General features: G+C 34.4%; 1 protein-coding gene across 3 annotated transcripts in view; it reads left to right on the top strand.

The window, feature by feature from the left end:
• LOC148949196 (uncharacterized) overlaps nucleotides 1-15,117 on the top strand; it is a 31,519-nt gene extending 16,402 nt beyond the window's left edge. For all 3 annotated transcript variants that reach the window (XM_089093241.1, XM_089093242.1, XM_089093239.1), the window contains exons 2-3: nucleotides 5,574-5,711; nucleotides 12,871-15,117. In XM_089093241.1, the coding sequence (XP_088949367.1) occupies nucleotides 5,618-5,711; nucleotides 12,871-13,541 (765 nt within the window). In that variant the 5' untranslated portion in view covers nucleotides 5,574-5,617 and the 3' untranslated portion in view covers nucleotides 13,542-15,117. The remainder of the gene's footprint in view (nucleotides 1-5,573; nucleotides 5,712-12,870) is intronic.
• The last annotated feature ends 4,976 nt before the right edge of the window (nucleotides 15,118-20,093 follow it).

Raw genomic sequence — 20,093 nt, 5'->3', positions numbered from 1 at the left:
TAGGTTAGGTGTGGTTGTATTAATATTTTTTATTTTTGCCACCGCTCTTTAAAAAAAAAAACAGAATTAAAAGTGACCAGGATGAATACTATCTATTAAACATTTTCTTTGGCAATTCATAGCGACAATTTCAAAAGATTAGCGCATTTTCCTAGCATGATGCTTTATTTTAATTTTTTTATTCTAAGCTGAAAAAAGAAGGATTTTCAGACGAAATAATTGATGAAAAAGGTTTTGCTCTTGAATAATATATTAGCCTAACTAGGATCATTATACATATTTTAAAGTAAGAATTGTTTTCTTAACATGACTCCTCATCAACAGTACAAACTCTAAAATTATACCAGCTGTATAAGCCTTGTTTAAAATCAGAGAAAAATGTATCATCTTTGAAGGTCTATAAGGGTAAAGTGTATATTTACAGACTTTTCATGTAGCTAAGAAATAAACTCACTTCTATAGTCAGAGTTTCATCCTGAATCCAAATTTAACATGTATTTGTGTTGGAAATAAACTTTACTCCTACCCCTAAATATACCAATTTAGTTATATATTTGCAAATTAGGAGGGGGGTTAACTTTGAAACTTACCTCTACAGTCAGAATTGCATCCTGAATCTAAATTTAACATTCATTTGCACCAGAAATGAACTTTATCCCCACCTCCCTAATGTGGAAATATATACCCTGAATTGGAATTTACATTGAATTTTTTATATATATTGGGTGGGGGTAAAGGGGGTAAATTTTTACCAAATCATAATATTGACTTACAAATAAAGTTAATATACCACTTGATGCCTTTTTTATGCTCTTTATGAATATAATAATCATTTTGCAAGAAATAAATTTTAGCCCCCACCCCTATATATACCAATTCAGGTATATATTTGTACATTAGGGGGGCAGGGGAAAGTTAAATCTTACGGTACCTCTCATTTACATCAGAAATAAAATTTATTTCTGTTTATTTTATTTCAGAAATAAAATAAAAAGTACTATTTTGGTGGTTAGCTTCTCCAGAAGGAAACATAATAAATTCTTAAAACTACTTTGAAATGTTCTAGTATACTAACTTATATTATCCCTAAAAGCCACCACTTAGTTTAGCCTACCCCCACTGCTCCTTATTTGTGAAATATGTAGCCAAAAGTATATTGTCTTCTAGAATTGAAATTTCACATATAAAAATTCATTATGTTTTGCCTATGCAATTTGGGGTATATATTTGACAATTAGGGGAGTAGGGGTAAATTAAAGTAGCTTCCTTTTAGGAACTAATTTTAAAAAACTTTTTCCACAAAATAAGTTTTCAAAAGAAAAGTAAAGAAATACAAATGAATCTGCATTGTCAGTTTAATATACATATACTGAAATATAGTAATCAAAATGTTAATATTATTTGATCTATTACAGTTATAAAAGTTAAAAGATTTATATTTTTTTTCAGTAAAGTGCAAATTATGTTCTGGCCTTGGGAAAGCGTAGGAGTTTTGAGCCCAACTTATAATAATTTCTGCTCGTTTTGAGTTTGACTTGGTTAATTATTGTAATTTCTGTTCATTTTTGGTTACATTTATTTATCAATGCTGATTTGTGGTAGTTTCATGCTTGGTACATTATTTTATTTTATTTTTGCTTATTTTTTGTTTAATGGAGTTCTTTACTTATAATTGAAAAACTTATTTTGTGGAAAAAGTTTTTTAATAAATTTCTGTTTGTTTTATATTGACATAGTCTTTTCAGGGAAAAAGAAAATAATAATTTTCTTTTTATTTTGTTTTTTTAAGACTTTATAGTTTGGCCTGCTATATGTATGCTGGAGAAAAATTTTCAGCAATTTTTAACAGGATATACCCTTTTAAAAATCTGGACACAAATAGTAGTGTTTTATTTAGTTTCATACCTCCTCTAGTTAACCTGAAATGGAAAACTTGATACCATTTGCAAAAAAATCTGGTTACTTTCTTTGATAGCTTGGATGCAATTACACTATTTTGATTTGGTTAAATTCTAAGAGCAGAAGTAGCTCTAAAAGTTTGAACATAATACATCAGTCGTTCTGGGGATACTGCTGAGATGCCTTATTGGGAATTAGTATTAACACAGTGCATTTTGATTTAATCTTAAGGAAACATTTATTTTTAACATAATGGGCAAATGGGAGGGGGATTAGTTGCCCTCCAATCACTTTTGACTATTAAAAAGGGCATCAACCCTTTCTATTTTCAATTGAATGAGCTTTTTTTGAAGTTCCTATGACAACTCCTTTGATATGAAGTGCCCTGGTTTAAAAAAAATATAATACATTATGCTGACATCAATCTTTACAATAAAAATGTCAAGCCTTCCAATCACTTTTGACTATTAAAAAAGGCACTAGGCCTTTTGATTTCCAATTGAATGAGCCCTTTTTGAGTTTCTACAACAAAGCTTTCTATAAACACTTTATATGCCCCCATGGTATACATTACAACCCTTACCCTATGGGCTGTTAGGGTGGTTGTCATCCTCTAAGACCTGATGTCCAGAAATTTCATTACGTTAAACAAAATGGCTATTTCAAAATTTTGACTGGATGTGTTTGGGGAATGGTGGGCGTGAGAGGGGCCTTGGTTGCTCTCCAATAACTTTCAACTATTAAAAAATGCATTAGCCCTTTCCATGACTAATCAAATGAGCCCTTTTGAATTTTCTATGACAACGCTTTCAATAAAAACTTTATATGCCCCCAGGGCATAACTTACAACCCTTGCCCTGAGGGCTGGGGGGACGGGCTGTCACCCTCAAAGACCTAATTTCCAGAACTGTCTACTACGTGGAACAAAATGGCTATCTGAAAATTTTGATTGGATGTGTTTGGAGGAATGGTGGGCATAATAGGGGGGTTTGTTACCCTCCAATCACTTTTGACTATTAAAAAGGGCACTAGCCCTCTCAATTTCCAATTGAGTTTGCCCCTTTTGAAGTTTTTATGACAACTCTCTATCAACAAACCTTATGACAAACCTTACAACAAAGGTTTGTGTTTTACAACAAACCTTATATGCCCCCAGGGCATAACTTACAACCTTTGCTCTGGTGGGTTTATCATCCTTAAATACATAATTTCTAGAACTTTTAACTACCTTGAACAAAATGGCTATCTCTAAACTTTGATTGAATGTTTTTGGGGAAATGGTGGGTGTGAGAGGGTGGTTAATCACTATCCACTCACTTTCAACTATTAAATAGAGAATTTCAATTTCCAATCAAATAAGCCCTTTTTGTAATTTATGCAACAACTTTCTATATAAACCTAATATGCCCCCAGGGCATAACTTATAAGCCTTGCCATGAGGGCTCTGTGGGGGCTATCATCCTAAAAGACCTAATTTCCAGAACTTTCGAATACATTGAACAAAGTGGATGTCTCAAAATTGTGATTGAATGTGTTTGGGAAATGTTTGGCGTGAAAGGGGGGTTAGTTGCTCTTCAATTACTTTCGACTTTTAAAAAGGGCACTAGCCCTTTCAATTTCCAGTTGAATTAGCCCTTTTTGAAGTTTCTACAACATTACTTTCTATAAAAACCTTATATCCAACTAGGGCATAACTTACAACTCTTGCCCTGAGGGCGGTGGGGGGACGGGGTTGTCATCCTCTAAGACCTAATTTCCAAAACTTTCAACTACGTTGAATAAAATCGCTATCTAAAAATTTGATTGGATGTGTTTGGGAAAAGGTGGGCTTGAGAGGGGGGTTAGATGCCCTCAAATCACTTTCGACCATTAAAAAGGGCACTAGCCCTTTGAATTTCTATCAAATGAGCCCTTTTTAAAGTTTCTTCAACAAAGATTCCAATAAAAACCTTAGATATCCCCAGGGCATAACTTATAGCCCTTGCCCTGAAGACTGGGGGGGGGGGGGAGTGTCCTGCTCAAAGGTATAATGTCCTGAACTTTAAACTGCGTAGAACAAAATGGCTATCTCAAAAATTTGATGTGTTTAGGGAAATGGTGGGCATGGAAGGGGTGTTAGTTGCCTTCCAATCACTTTCAACCATTAAAAAGGGCACTAGCCATTTCAATTTCCAATTGCATGAGCCTTTTTTGAAGTTTCTGTGACAACAAGTTCTTTCAAAACCTTATGTACCCCCAGGGCGTAACTTACAACCCTTGCCCTGAGGGCTGTGGGGGTTGTCATCCTTAAAGACCTAATTTCCAGAGCTTAAAACTACTTGAATAAATAAAGGTGGGCGTGAGAGGGGGTTAGTTGCCCACCAATGACTTTTGACTATTAAAAAGGGCACTAGCTCTTTGAATTTTCAATCAAATGAGTCTCTTTTGAAGTTTCTACGACAAAGCTTTCTATAAAAAACCTTATATGCCCCCATGACATAACTTACAACCCTTGCCCTGAGGGCTGTGGGGGAGTGTCCTCCTCAAAAACGTAATTTCTATCTGGAAATCAACTATGCTGAACAAAATGGCTATCTCAAAATTTTGATTGGATGTGATTTGGGAAATGGTGGGAATGGAAGGGGTGTTAGTTGCATTGCAATCACTTTCGACTATTAAAAAGGGCACAGGCCAGCACATTTCCACAGGCCAGGCCAGTCCAATTTCCAATTGAATGAGCCCTTTTTGAAGTTTCTACGATAACTTCTTGGTATGAAGTGCCCTGGTCTAAAAGGAAAAAATAATAAATAATACATTGTGCCAACATTGTTCTTATATGCCCCCAGGGCGTATCTCAAAATCCTTGCCCCGAGGGTTGTGCGGGAGTGTCATCCTCAAAAACATATTTTCTATCTGGAAATCAACTACGCTGAACAAAATGTCAATCTCAAAATTTTGATTGGATGTGTTTGGGAAAATGGTGGGCGTGGAAGGGGTGTTAGCTGCCTTCCAATCACTTTCGACTATTAAAAAGGGCACTAGCCATTTCAATTTCCAATCGAATGAGCCCTTTTTGAAGTTACTACGACAACTCCTTTGATACAAAGTGCCCTGGTATGGAAGACAAAAAAAAACGCAAAAAAAAGTAATACATTGTGCCGCTATCGTTCTTTACTTAGGCAGCGCGATTGCGCTACCTCTGATAATATAAGCAAGTGCTAATGAATTTTTAAAAGTAGTTTTCACAATTTTACAGTGCTACCTTCTGGAGGGCCCAATCATCAAATCTGTATCAAAAGTCATTGTCAAAGGTGATTTGTGCTGATGTTGAAGGCCCTTGTTCTGGATTGTATGAAAACTAAGAAACAGCATATTCCAAGTAGTTTAAAAATGGGTCTTCTTTAGACCTTCAACTAACTGTGAGTATGTGAACCCTGCAGATTACAATCTTTTGCTTACTGATATTTATATTATAGGCTAAGTAATAGTGTTTGTTTAATGTAAAGAAGAGGGATATATATTTTTGTAGCTGAGCAAAAGACATGTGGCTAGATGGTAGAATTCATTTGGTGTCCTGGGTCACCAAAAGACCTTCTGGAACACGCATTTGTGTAAAATGCTATTGGTTTATACCATATTTAATTTTAGTACCACAGCATAGAAATAATAATTATAAGTTTTACTATATCTTTTAGTAGTTGAATGCATGTTTACAAGGTAAAACAATAAGACCTTTAGGATGGCAAATTTGGTTTCATTATGTAAACATCAAGATCTCTCTGGTGGTGTTTCTGACTCCCTAGAAGCTGACTCAAGTCCTAGTGATGATGAAGGTATGTCTCAAAAGTACTGTGGGATGTTTTTTTTGCTCCTACTTTTTATTTTTTTTAAACATGATGCAGGTGCAAATCTGAAGTATAGCAAAGAGATATTGTAGTTGTATAGCTAGACAAGCTTAACTGAAATAATAGTTTTTTATGCATTTTAATCCTGTATATCAAGCTAAAAATGAGAAAATGTATACAGAATGTTTCCTTCCATACCTGTTACCATGACATGAAAGTCCTAGGGTTTTTTAGTTTGAACGTTTTGGGTTTTTATAGTCTTTTTCCATTCTCATGGTTCTAATTATCCTCTGCATTAGTTGTTTGGTATCTACCTTTATTAGTTTAGCTTAATCTTCAGTAAAAAAAAAAAAAAAAAAAAAAAAAAAAAAAGGCGGGGAGGGGCGCGCCGCCCCTCCAACATTTTTGGCTTCAATAGAATTTTCGCTGAAGGCGAAAGTTTCGGCAGAAATTTCGTAAAATTGCCCGAAATTTAGCAAAATTCTTGATTTCTGCAGAAAATTCGGCATAATCAGGTAGCAAATCGGTAAAATTTACGAAGATCCCCCCCTCCCCAATGAAATGAGTCTCGGGACGCCCCTGCTCTGTATTCCTTCCTAAGAAGTTCAAGTTTCATAAGAGATGTTTAAGAAAAAATTGAAAGCTAATTTTTATATATATTTACCTTTTGTTAGTAACAAAAGATAGTATTAAAATAAAAGCCATGTTTTGGCTAATCCTGTGTCTTTATATTCAAGATGATGTAACAAAAGCATCCTTTGCAAGTTTTTGTTCTTTGATATGGTGTCTTATTTGAGTAATTCTGCTTCCCAATACCATGGGGTTTGTTCTTTACTAGGTTCCAATAGAGAAATTGCCAAAGAATTTTTCCTATGTGTGTCATATATTCAGTGAAGTATTCACTGGAAGTGTCAACTCAATACCTAAAGCCAATCAAGAGATATTGCAGGTATGCTCTTTTCACAATGTGGATCCATGTAGTTTCTTTTGATTTTGTTAAACATTCCCTGAACATTTTAACTTCATACCTTAAGCTTATTGAGAGTTATTGTTGGTACACTTTTTTGATTATAATTCAACATCCCATTGAAATTCTTTAATAATTTCAATAATCTCAAAAATCGCTAAAAGGAGACTTTTGGCTTTTTACTTTAAGCAGTACTAGATTGATTAAAATGGCAAAATTTTGGAAGAAAAATAGTCAGATTACCTAGAGTTTGGATTTGTAGGTTCCCTGATTTTGAGAGTTTGAAGGATGGTGGATGTGATTTGTGCCAAATTTAGTTGAAAAATAATGGGCCATTGTGGCCTGTCAGAGATGTAGAATGATGGAAAAGGACTGATGGATGAGATTGTGTAAGCATGGAAGGAAGTACAGCTAACCATAACCAACCAGGATATTCAAGTGGCAAGCCCAAAAAGACAAATCCATATCTTTGAGGTTTTACTCCTGAGCTAAAGAGCACTAGGGGGAAGCAGTCCCTACTTTTGCTTGATGTGTCAATGAGATTCTTTCATTTTATATCCATGTGTGAAGAGCTATCTGAGCTGAAGGATGAATCTTTAGGGAGAGTGTCTAGAAGGGAGTGTTGATTAATTGAGCAGATGTCTCAGAGGAATGCCTGTGCTTCTAAACAGATGTTTAGAAGCGAAGTTGTGTTTTGTTCTTCATGCAATTTTCTTTTGTTGGTGTTTGTATATTGCTATGGCCTGCCGGATTTTGTAGTAAAATTTTATCTTGTTATCAGTGCTTCCCAAGCGAAAATATAATTTTCTTGCCATTCAAGATGGGGGATTGTAATTTTGTTTTATAGGTATTTAGACCATGGTGATTCCTTTTATTAATTAAAAAAACTTTTTCCACAAAATAAGTTTTTCAAAGAAAAGTAAAGAACTCCATTAAACAAAAATGAGCAAAAATAAAATCAAATAATCTACCAAGCGTGAAACTACCACAAATCAGCATCGATACATAAAGGAAACCCAAAACGAACAGAAATTACAAATAACCGAGTCAAACTCAAAACGAGCAGAAATTAACATACGTTGGGCTCAAAAGCCCTATGCCTTCCCAAGGCCAGATCATAATTTGCACTTTACTGAAAAAAATATAAGTGTTTTTACTTTTGTAACTTTAATAAATCAAATAATATTAACATTTTGATTACTAAATATCAGTATATGTATATTAAACTGACAATACACATTCATTTGTATTTTTTTCAGTAAAGTGTAAATTAGTGAAAAAGTTAAAGTGCAAAAAAGTGCAAAAGGTAGGCGGAGAGGGGGGGTTAGTTGGAAACTTATAACCCTTGCCCTGAAGATTGTGAAGGTAGTGTCCTGCTCAAAGGTATAATTTCCTGAACTTTAAACTGCGTGGAACAAAATGGCTATCTCAAAATTTTGATTGGACGTGTTTGGGGAAATGGTGGGCGTGGAAGGGGTGTTAGTTACCTTCCAATCACTTTCGACTATTAAAAAGGTTACTAGCCCTTTGAATTTTTAATCGAATGAGCCTTTTTTTAAGTTTTTACGTCAACACCTTCTATAAAAACCTTATATGCCCCCAGGGCATAATTTACAACCCTTACCCCGAGGGTTGTGGGGAAGTGTCTTCCTCAAAAAGATATTTTCTATCTGAAAATCAACTACGCTGAACAAAATGGCTATTTCAAAATTTTGATTGGATATGTTTGGGGGAAGGATTGGCTGGGGGGGCCTAGTTGCCCTCCAATCACTTTCAACTATTAAAAAGGGCACTAGCCCTTTGAATTTCCAAGAAAATGAGCCTGTTTTGAAGTTTCTACGATAACTCCTTCTATAAAAACCTTATATGCCCCCAGGGCATAACTTAAAACTCTTGCCCCAAGGGTTGTGAGGGAGGGTCCTCCCCAAAATATATTTTCTATCCGGAAATCAACTACGCTGAACAAAATGGCTATGTCAATATTGTAAAAAGGCCATCATCAAGAATTTAACCTGTCGAACTGGCCTAGTCTAAATTATACCTTAATTCAGCTGAAGGTCAGTAGTAATATTATAAAAAGTGCCAACAAACAAGTTTGCTTTAGGATTGATAGCTTTGAAACAAATATTCTGAATGTGATGTAAAAACAGGATATTCATAATAGGTCAAAGCTAGGCTAGTAAATGCAAATTTATTTGTTTGTAATATATTGAATCTATTACTAGGATAATTGTGCAATTGTTTGCAAATTTGACATTCAACCCTAGTCTCCTTCTAATAGCACTATATAGTCCTAGGCTACACAAAGAAACTTTGTAAAAATAAAAAAATGATGAAATTCTTATTCTAAAATACTTACTTATTGAATTCCTTAGAGTATTTTATCGTGCCCTTATCCCCCCCCCCCTAATTTGCAGATATATAGCCCAAATTATATATTTTGCATGGCCATAGTTCTGTTGGAATTGCATTTCCAGAACTAAAAAAGCAAGTGTGAAGGACAAAGAACTCAAAATAAAGGAAAAATGTTTTCGGTCGGAATTCACCTAAGATAGGCACATGGCTATCATAAATGCAATCTTCAAGCCCTGAAAATAAGAAAAGGGTACAAATAGTAGTCTGGGAATAACATTCCAGATTACATTTTAAGGATTGGATTAATTCCATTCACCCATCTCAGCTACTTTCCGAGGTACCAAAAAGTCCCTAAACTAGAGTCCTACCCCATGGCTCTTAATAGAATGTGTCCAAACTCTAAAACAATGCCCTAGCAGAAAAAAGTGAAGCATCCAACTAGCAAAAATTTTGGTTGGATGTGTGTGGGGGAAGGAGGGGCGGGGGGGGGGGGGGGGTTATTTGCCCTCCAATCGCTTTTGACTATTAAAAAGGGCACTAGACACTCCAATTTCCAATCGAAAGAGCCCTTTTCGAAATTTCTACGACAACTCCTTCGATACGAAGTGCCCGGGTGTGGACGAAAAAAAAACATTGTGCCCACATCGTTCTTTGCTTAGGCAGCTCCATCGCGCTGCCTATGGTAGTGATTTTTATTCAGGATATTGCGTGATTTTCTTTTATAGGTGTTTAGACCATGGTGATGCCATTTTTGAAGACTTTTAGGCTCTTTTTGAAATTCTAATAAATTTGTTTATGCAATAAACTTTTGATACTAAGATTAGCTGAAATAACAGTTATCGTTTCTTTATGGTAATTGTCCATAGTAACCAGAAATTTAAAAACGCGCTTTAAAAAAAAATGGCCAGTGGGAAAAATTTAAATGTTATGCAAAGGCTAGAGGTCTTGCATCTACTGGGGTCTATGAATATCTTTCATTGTTTTTTTTTTTTTTCTCTCTATTGTTTCCTTCTTGATTTGGCATTGAAGGAAGTTGGAATAATCTGTATTATTAATATATGTGGATTGCAAATCAGCTTATTGAAAAAACCTTTTCTGGAACAAATTCCTTTATATAGATGAGGAACAGAACTACATGTACAGGCGTCTCTGGTATCATATCCTTCCGGCAATTGGCATAACAGAAAAGGGTTACATGCTTAAATATCTGAACAGTTGAATATGTCTTGGAGCTTCAAATACAAAACTGACAAGTTAAAACCAACTGGACTGCAACGCTTGCCAGGGAGTGGTGCCTTCTCATTGTCAAAAATTTTAATATAGCAAAATTATCAGGAATGCTCCCCCGTCTTTTTTTAGAATATCATTCTATGATTTGCTTTTGGAAGTACTCAAAGCAAGACCAGAATCTCAAACTCACTGCTATTTTAAAGTGATAATCAGAACCAAAAATCTGTTTCATATTTTTAAAGTACCATACTTAGAAGTATTTACGTTCTGATGAACTCACCAAACCAGAAATGATTGTTCTCCTTATGCCCCAGTCATAATTAGTTTTTACTAATACTGAGACTTGCATAGTGATAATGTAAGCCAGTCAGACGTTTCATGGGACTTTTCAGCCAGGCAGTTTCTACGGGAAATATGATTGGCTCTAAGATAATTTCTTAAACCACATTGGCTAAGAATTAGCCAATGTTCAAGAATCAACTTTAAGCACTTTAAGAATTAGCCAATCAAGAATCAACTTTCGAAGTTCATAACTTAGTCCTAAGCTATCATTCCAGAAATGCAATATAACTTTCTTAAAATATCAAAGACAGTGAAAATGAAATTTGACTGTTTAAATTTGGTTAAGTTGAATTTTTCTCAACCACATGTGTCTTAAAAAAATTCTGTAAAATTAAAAATTCAATTTTTAGTTAATAAGACCTCCAGTATAGAGCACAGAAATAGATCTTTTTAATTTGCGTTATGTTTTTGTTTATACAGTGAGAACTAGCCTAAGTAGAATTAAATTCTTAATTTTGCATTACCATGGCCCCAAGGGTTCCAGAGTAATAAAAAAAACATGTTATTGTTAATATTATTATGCGGTTATCCAGCTTTTGGTAGAAGCTACCGCCAAATTGAAGAGAAATATAGCACAGGTTAAAAAAGACGCTAAAAATTAAGCGACCAAACAGCTTAAGAAGCTCTAGCTTTTCTTTGAAAGTGTCGCCCCCCCCCCTCCCTAAATTTAGAAAAATACATTTTTTGGGTTATTTTCATTGAAAATAGTTTTTTTTTCCAATGGAAAAAAATAATCGACAATTGTTCCTTCACCCCTAAATTTTAGTGAATTGAAGCCACTAGGAGGTTTAACTGTCTTTGTAAATCAACAGATTTTTAATGGGTTAATTTTTGGTTGGATAAATGGTTTTAATCAAATTTGACTAATTAGTTTTGCTTATTTATTTTTTTTTATTCAACGTGTCATCGCTATATTCAATAAAATAATATTCAACTAAATAAAAAATCTAGGAAAATCATGGTCTTAAGGAATTAATCATGTTCTTTGTGATTTAACGGATAAGAATATAATCTAGAAAATAGAAATATAAAAAAAAAGGAATGAAGTTTGACTAGTACTTTTTCTCAACGTCACTTTATACTTGGTTCAAAAACATGATCATACTTTTTCTAGAGGCAATGACTTGTTAATTTTTTGTGGAGTCTCTGGGGTCCCAGAAAACAATAGTTGTGCATTTGTGGATGATATATTGAACATTATATTTAGCACTAAAAGTTATATAAAGAAAACCTTACTATTGTATTTTAGATTGTCTTAACGCCCAACTTGTTGCTAATAAATAATAGAAAGTGTAAAAACAAAACTTCTAACTTTTAAATTTTTATTTGACTTAAGTTACTTGTCAATCTTTGCTGATCAGTGTTTTTTATTAGTTTCTTCACTAACCTTTATTTATTTCTGGCTCATTTTAAAATACAGAATTGTTAGTGGTCCCTTCAAAATGCGCTTTTCTGGATAAAGGTATTCCAATACTGTTTTTCAATAGCCTATTCCCCAATCCTCATTTTATCCAAATTTGTAGAAAAGAAGGTAATAAGGTCACATGTAAAATAGAATACATTAACGAAATTTAATGAAAAAACCTAAACAGAATATATGTTTTAATTGACATCTCTTGTATTTTTAGCTTTTTTTTAACTAAACTCAAAATTATCTCTATCCTGAAGCTCACAGTCAATTTAAAAAATAAGTTAGAATTTTAGGAGAGGTCTGTTAACCCCTTTCAACGGGATCAAAAGTTTCGTGCATTATAGAGATGAGGATTTATTCACTATGCAGCAACTTATTAAACAAAACAATAATAAAAAATGTTGAAAAGAAAGAGAAAACTAAACAAAAGAAAACGCATTGTCTGCATAAAATTGTCCCAGTGTAATGATTCTCCCAAGAATGCCCTCGAGATAAAACTCCCGGAACCTCATCATGTTTTAAGATTTTACTTATAGTTTCTGTAGATTTTTTCTGGTTCCTTTCTGGCACATCTGATGTTTTTGGAGGCTCTGTGGGTCCACTTCGGTCCTCGAATCATATACATTGAAAATCCTTGCTTAATTCTGGTTCAAATACGGTGCTACGGGCCTACATTTCTTCTAAAAAGGTGATAGTTGGGTGATTGGGTTGAAAATGTTCGGGAGGAGGGCTTCTTTTTCTATATCTTCTTGAAATTTGTTGTCGATTTTAGCAAGAAGTTGGGATGTATGAAAAAGTGTATTATCCAGTTTCAGGGAGATTCAAATTTTTGTTTATTTCAGGAAAACGAATTGATTTACTGTGCGGCAATGATTCATCCATAGAAGAATCTGAAACCCTTTATATGCCTGACTGTGTCAGTGTCTACATAAAAGAAGAAATAGACCCAGTTTTTGAAGTTGCTTCACGGAGGGAAACCCCATCTCTTTATGAATACCAGGATGAAAGCAGTCCACTTATAAAGTTTGAAGAAGTCTCTAAAATAGATAGTCCCTATTATTTTGAAAATATGGATGGTCAAAACCCAGGTTTTCTTGAAGAAGCAGTAGCTCTGTTTCAGTTTGAAGAAAACGCTTTACAGTTAGAACCTTATGAATGTGACATATGTAAAGAGGTTTTTTCGTCAAAGTATCACTTTACCAGACATCGAAGAATTTGTACTGGTGGAAGGCCATACGAGTGTAAAAAGTGTAAGAAAAATTTCTCCAGGAAATCCCATTTAGTTGATCATATGAGGATTCACACAGGGCAAAAACCATTCACGTGTGTAATGTGCAAGAAGAGTTTTTCTCGAAGTTCAAATTTAACCAGTCACATGATTATCCATTCTGGAAAAAAGCCCTATCGGTGTGAAATTTGTAATAAAGACTTTACCAACTGTTCGAATTTGAATAGACATCGGAAACTCCACATAAAAGAACATGGGAAATTGCTGAAATTTGGACCTTTGTGAGTTTGACTGCTGAATGATAGGATTAAAAAGAATAGTAGCACTGCAATTTATAGTGTTGCTTTGCCGAATTAAAAAAAGTAAAATTTCGATGTTATCTATGTGAGAGCATTATAAATGACTCTTTAACCCTTGATCAGCACTGGAAAACAAGCAAAATTTGATTTGAAACTAGCAACAAAGCCGGACGACATGAATTAAACAGTAAAAAGAAAACATTTAAAGCAAAAAAATAATTTTGGACCGTCAATTATTTTGTCCCTTGAATCCTTCCAATGTCTTATTGTATGCTATTGGTATCGCCTATGTAATGTTTTACTTCTTTTTGAACACACACCAACAGAATACCTCGCTTTGCCTCTCCAGAGAACTCCTTCTTATCCCTTTTGACCTTTTCATATCATTCATTTTCATATCAAAATGTTATTGAAGTCAATAAGTGATTGCAGCCACAACTAAAACCACAGATGTACGAATCACTATGGGAGACATAGGGCAGTTGTAGCAAACATTATACTAAATAGCCTTTTAGAGAGATCATATATTCATTAGTTTTGCATTGGTGATTCCAATGAAGGTTTAGAGTAAAAAAAAGGACAGATAAAATTGAGAAGTTACTATATTAAACAGATATTGCTACCTTCATTTCCAGCAAAGTTAAACAGAAATGCCTGTCTGTGTGAGGGGAATTTAAATACAAAGCATTGTGGTTTAATTTTTGTTTAGTTGAGGTTGAATCTGATGATCAAGACTTGGGACACAAGTACCCATTGCCTACACGGCTTAAAAATAAGTTTAATATGTCCAGATATTACAATGAAGATCTCAGTGTTGTTTTCATAGCGGTCATATATCCGTGAGTCCCATTGCGAGTACCTCTTCTGCTATCTTACGTTCTGTGATAATTATAGCCTCAGGGGCTGACGATGTGTTGAGAAAACCTTATTTCTGGGAAAGATCTTAAGTTTGTAGCACTGGGCTCTTATATTAGGTTATTTCTAGAAAAAAACATTTATTGGTAGGTGTCGCTTCATTGCCTGGAAGAGGCAGCAACTTTAATTGGTCATTTTTATCCGCTTGTCTCGTCCCCCTTCATCACTGTTGGCTCCGGGCTCTAAGACTCATAAAGATGTCCATATTCAGCAGATATTCTTTCGCTAACGTCTGTCCCGCAATCAAGGTACATTGGGGGCAACACGTGAAAGTGGCCACACACCTACCACTAAATTGTTATCATAACGTTATTAGATGTATAGTACTTATCTAATAATGTATTAATTTTTAGTCAAAGCAGCTTTATAATATTGCGTTCTTGGAGTCTACTCCCGATTAAATAATTTTAATGTTTCCATATCAATAGTCTAATAGGTGCGTTATTGCATTTCCACAAAAATATCTGATTTTTTACTCTTTTGTTTTAGAACTCAATACTATGATTATGTGTAGAATAAATAGAAAAGATTAATCAGAAGATACTTTGTTTCATATTTCTGTTGTTATATGTATATTTGACGTTTGTATAGTTATGTACTTGTTTTTGTGTAGCAAATTTAATTTATTTTCCTTTTTTAATCCACTATTTTTCATTATATGTGGGTCATTTATACATATATATATATATATATATATATATATATATATATATATATATATATATATATATATATATATATATATATATATATATATATATATATATATATATATATATATATATATATATATATATATATATATATATATATATATATATATATATATATATATATATATATATATATAATCTTGCTGTTTTTACTAATATATGAGCCCTATCGAAAGAGCTCTTGTTGTTTAACTTGTTTTTTTTTTGTGTTTTGAGAAAGTGTTAAATTTTTGTTTTGCAACTGGCTTCTAAGAAACCACTGCTTATATTTTTGTTTCTGTTTTTGTCTTAGACAAGTAAATGCTTTGAAGTAAAGCCTAAAAAAATTAAATAAAGTTAATTGATTTGGGTCCCTTGGCTTCAAGTTGTTGAAGGAAAAAAAATAGTTGTGTTTTGATTATCGCGCACCATGCTAATTATTGTTGAACTCATCCATTTTTTCATTCCTGTGAGATGCTTCTGATCTGAGAACAGAGGTCATATTGTTCTCTACTAATTGTCCCCTACCCTTGGTAATATGGCCTATAGTGTGGCATTGTATTAGGTAAGTCTCCTGACATTTGTCTGGGCTGTATGGAACTTAGAAAACCGAAAGACCAGACAAGTAATTAGGAAATATTTGAGAATTAGCAATAATCTAAACATCTTGGGTGGCACAGCTCAAAGGCCACCTATCTCTGTATATACCATATTTTACAGTTAAAATTGTATCATCTTCCTCTCTTCTAATACTGCTCTATTGCCATAATAGGAACAAATTTGGTCAGAAGAAATAAATCAATAAACAATATAATTAAGAAGTGACAAAAAAACATCAATGACTGATGAATTCTTATTAATGATCAAAATATATGAAGGTCTTTAAAATGAAATATCTTTAGCTTATCTGATTGACGAGATAACAGCATAAGTGCCTACTTGAGCAAGGCCACAGTTTAGTTTAGGAGTTACACAGTTTACTTTAGGAGAGTGCAAATCAGGACGGTCATAATCTATGGTAACATTGGACGCTTGCTCGGGGCTTGACGCTTATAAAGCAACCGTATTACAGGTGTCGTTCAAAAATATTCCCAGGAATCAGGAAAGGTGGAAGGGATGGAGGGGGGGGTAAAAGAGCGATTAGTGGAAAAAATAGTTAGAACTGTGAGGTTTGGAAGAGGGCTGGGTCTAAAAGTTCCTTTTCAATGTATACGTACCAAAACCTTAGTCAATAGTTTCATTTTTTACTGATAATTAAGAAAAAAACGACAGAAATAGGGTGGATATATACTGATAAAGAACAAAATAAAAGTACTTGTGAAACTCGGCAACCCAGCAATCAGAAATTCATATAGAGGGGGAATACATCAATTTGGAGGAGGTAAAGAAAAACAGTGGCATTCATTTAAATTACAAAGTAATTATGGGATATGTGTCAATATCTATAGGAATATACAGAAATATTTATGAAGACCATGTTAATCTGGAGTTAGGGGCAGTACCACGTGCCTCCCTCAGTGGAGTGATTTGGTGTATGTGTCCCGATAGATTTTTTTTTTGTCCTCTCGTAGGTTTTTAAAATTACTTTTTTGGGAGTTGTTTTAATTTTAAAAAATGACAACAAATATGCCCCCCCCCCCGGTATTCTAAAATATATTGCGTTAACTCCTTTCTTCCCCTCTAATTTTTTTGAATATCTGCGTGTAATTATTCCAACTTAGAAGGAGTTTCGATGAATATTTTTTTTTTGTTAGTGAATTAACTATTTACAAGAAAGCTAGCACTGAGACACCAGTGACGCTGCCGTTTCGGAAGTAGCATTGGCCTTTACCATTTTAGGCTTTTTTTTAATCGAGGAGTCAAAAATCATTGATTTGATATGGTACTGGTGTGGTGTAGACCCTCCTCATTGTGTATTTGGACTGAAACCGACGAGAAGTCTGCTTGCTCAGGGCGGTTGCAACAGTCAGTTTTGATTATTTGGAACTCGCTGAATAATGCTGCGAAATTTCTAAAAGGAAGACTCAACTGAGGTTTGGGAAAAAACATATCCAGCCCTGTCCTTTAGGTTTAATATCTGTCCCCTGTATATTTTTGCCGATTGTGGTTTGGAGTTTCTGATCCCCATCAATATTTGCTTTATACCTTCCGGGCATGCTTTTAATTTGTCGAGATGATTTGACAGAATTTTATAGCCAAGACAATTTTTCCCTAACAACACTTTGGCAATTCAAAGATCTTGAAAGTTGAATTATGCTTTCATTTGTGTATTTGCTGCAATATAAATGATTGAGAATCTTTCCAAATCAATATGATTCCGTTAACTTGACCGATATGTCGAACACGCACTGAATTTCGTTGAAATTCAGTGAGTTTGAAGTGGGCCTTACGCAGAATAGGTTTTTAAAGTTGCTGGCAAAGCATCTGACGAGCTCTTCTACTTCTTGTCTAAGCCATCCGTGGCCTGGAAGAAACAATTAAAGTCTCAACAGCCCGAATACATTAGATATAAAGTAATGTTCTGATCAGATGGTTATGAAGTTTTTCGAAAACCTAGTTATGACCATGAGTTGGGTGACACATTCACGAAACATAGCTTGAAGGCTTTTAACCTTGGTGAAAGTCATTCTGTTTTTCCTTGTGACAGTGCCATATGAAGGTGGAGGTCGCAAAATGCTTGGAACACCTTCAGAGTTAATCCTTGCCTAGCAGTCATGTTGATATGAGAGTTGACAGACCTACAGAGATTTTTCAAATTTACTGGGAATTTTTCATGCATATGAGGCATACAGAAGGTATATTTAGCAAGTACATTTAACAACAACTATTCACTAAAAATTTGCATTAGACATACTAAGGTGAGCTTATATTGGCCATCATCATGATCATTGTATTCGTACTGAAACCGACAGCACTGGGCATTTGCACTTCAGTGTTCAGAAAACACTCATTAGCAATCGTAGATACATTTTGCTGATTTGATTATGTTGATTAGACCCAATTCTGAACAAAAAAAAATATATGAATTCAGCTGTTTGATGTTGTTAAAATCTCTAGTTTTATCAATAATCATAGATAGAGCAGTCATTCTTATTTGTCTTTATAGCTCCCTACTAGGCCCGGTCGCATGATATTATTTGTTTTTTCCTCTGCGGCTTCATCCTTTCCAAACCGTTCTTGTGCCGTAAAGTTTCGACCAATGACACTGAATATTCAACTAAAACCAAAGGCGAACTGTTAACCACTATAAAACTTACTATGCGTGCCCTTGTTTCTCCAAGTTTGTAACTACTCTATGTCTTTAAATCAGGTTTACTACTAAATCTATGTGTCTTTTCCTAGTCCGTGAAGTCCATCTCCTCCTGTACCGAATGCTAGTGTATCTTCGGCTGTAATTCTCGGTGTCCCATTTAGTGCTGACTGCTCGTTTAGTACTCTTGTTGATACAATCACTATGAAGGCTTATGGTGCGATGCGTACCCTTATCTTACTACGTCGTTTCGGTTTTTCTGTGTCCCAACTTAAGACGGCTTATCTTACATGCATCCAACCAATTCTCGAGTATTCTTGCCCTGTATGGGGTCCTCAATTCAACAACACAAGTTTCCTAAGCGATCAACTTGAGTCATTACAAAAAAGAGCCTTTAAAGTTATTCTTTCAGACGCGTATGTAAGTTATGAATAGGCATTATCTGTCCTGAAACTACCGTCCCTCACGAACGTCATTTGGGTTTGATATGCAAACTTGGCCAATTTCTTCTTAGTAGTGAAAAACACCAGTCATGAGGAATAAAATAAACACAAGGTCAGCTAACAAAGTGAGACTGAAATTGCCTACTCCAAGAACAAATCGTTTCACCAATTCGTTCGTTCCTTTTTACATGTCAGTGTTGAATAAGTTGTAGTCTCGTGTTTTTCTTCTTTTTTTTCTTGGTTTTGGTGTAAGTACTAGCGCCATTTAGTCGGAATTTTTATTCTAAACTATGGTTGCTTGTATAAATAAAATCATTCTATTTTATACATAGCGCGTTTAATTAGTTCTTACTTTCCAGACATGGACTTTTTATTGCAGACACTGCAGAATGCTATTTCTCTGGATGATTTTATATGCTTCAGTTTGTCACATAAAAGATCGTATGTTCGCTAATATACGTTGTGAAGCTTAGCAGGCTTAAAGGGCTATTTATTTCTTTCAGCGCTCTCGTTGTCTTGGCTTATGCTCTTTCCTTTCGTACAAGTTTGACTTCACCTAACTCTTCAATGTCACAAGGGTCAGACTAAGAGATCTTATTGTTCCTCTAGTCGGGTATTCCCACTTTGGGAATTCTAGTCGGGTATTCCCACCATAAATTATTTCACTGTCACCTAGTTGGATGTATTACAGCTTGAACTACTTGATATTTAACCTGGTGGATATTTTGTTTATTATATGAACTATCAAATTTTCAGCTGGACAGGATAATATTCTGCTGAATATATTTTAGGAAAATAAGAAGCAGTTTTATTTGTCTCGTTGATATCTGCATTGGATACTAACTGTAGTTGAATGTTACTTTTACATTCGATAGGATGCAATTTTTTTAAGAATGCCCATTGGGTATCTTCCTGACTAGGATTTCATAGTTGGTTGGAAAAAACTGTCAGAAGAATTGTTTTCAGAAGTTGAACATGCCAGAAGTGCTCTATAATGAGGCAATTGCAGATTTTTGCTGCTCATTACGGGATGTATTAAGGGATATGTCTTCTTCCTTAATCTAATTTGAATTTTTGAGGACTTTCAACATGCTGCAGATATATTTTTAAACATGGACTGTCGATGTTTATAATATAGAAAAATCTTTTCTTTGAATCCCAAAAATCTTGAATGTATCAATTCCTAATATGGCGAATCTCTAGACACACCAATTATCCCTGGAAAATCTCGTATCCCT

This window comes from Artemia sp. Qi Xiang Cuo, chromosome 8 (genome assembly GCF_049724085.1).
Source record: "Artemia sp. Qi Xiang Cuo chromosome 8, ASM4972408v1, whole genome shotgun sequence".
In the NCBI taxonomy this organism is placed as follows: domain Eukaryota; kingdom Metazoa; phylum Arthropoda; class Branchiopoda; order Anostraca; family Artemiidae; genus Artemia; species Artemia sp. Qi Xiang Cuo.
This window is presented reverse-complemented; position numbering and strand designations above follow the sequence as displayed.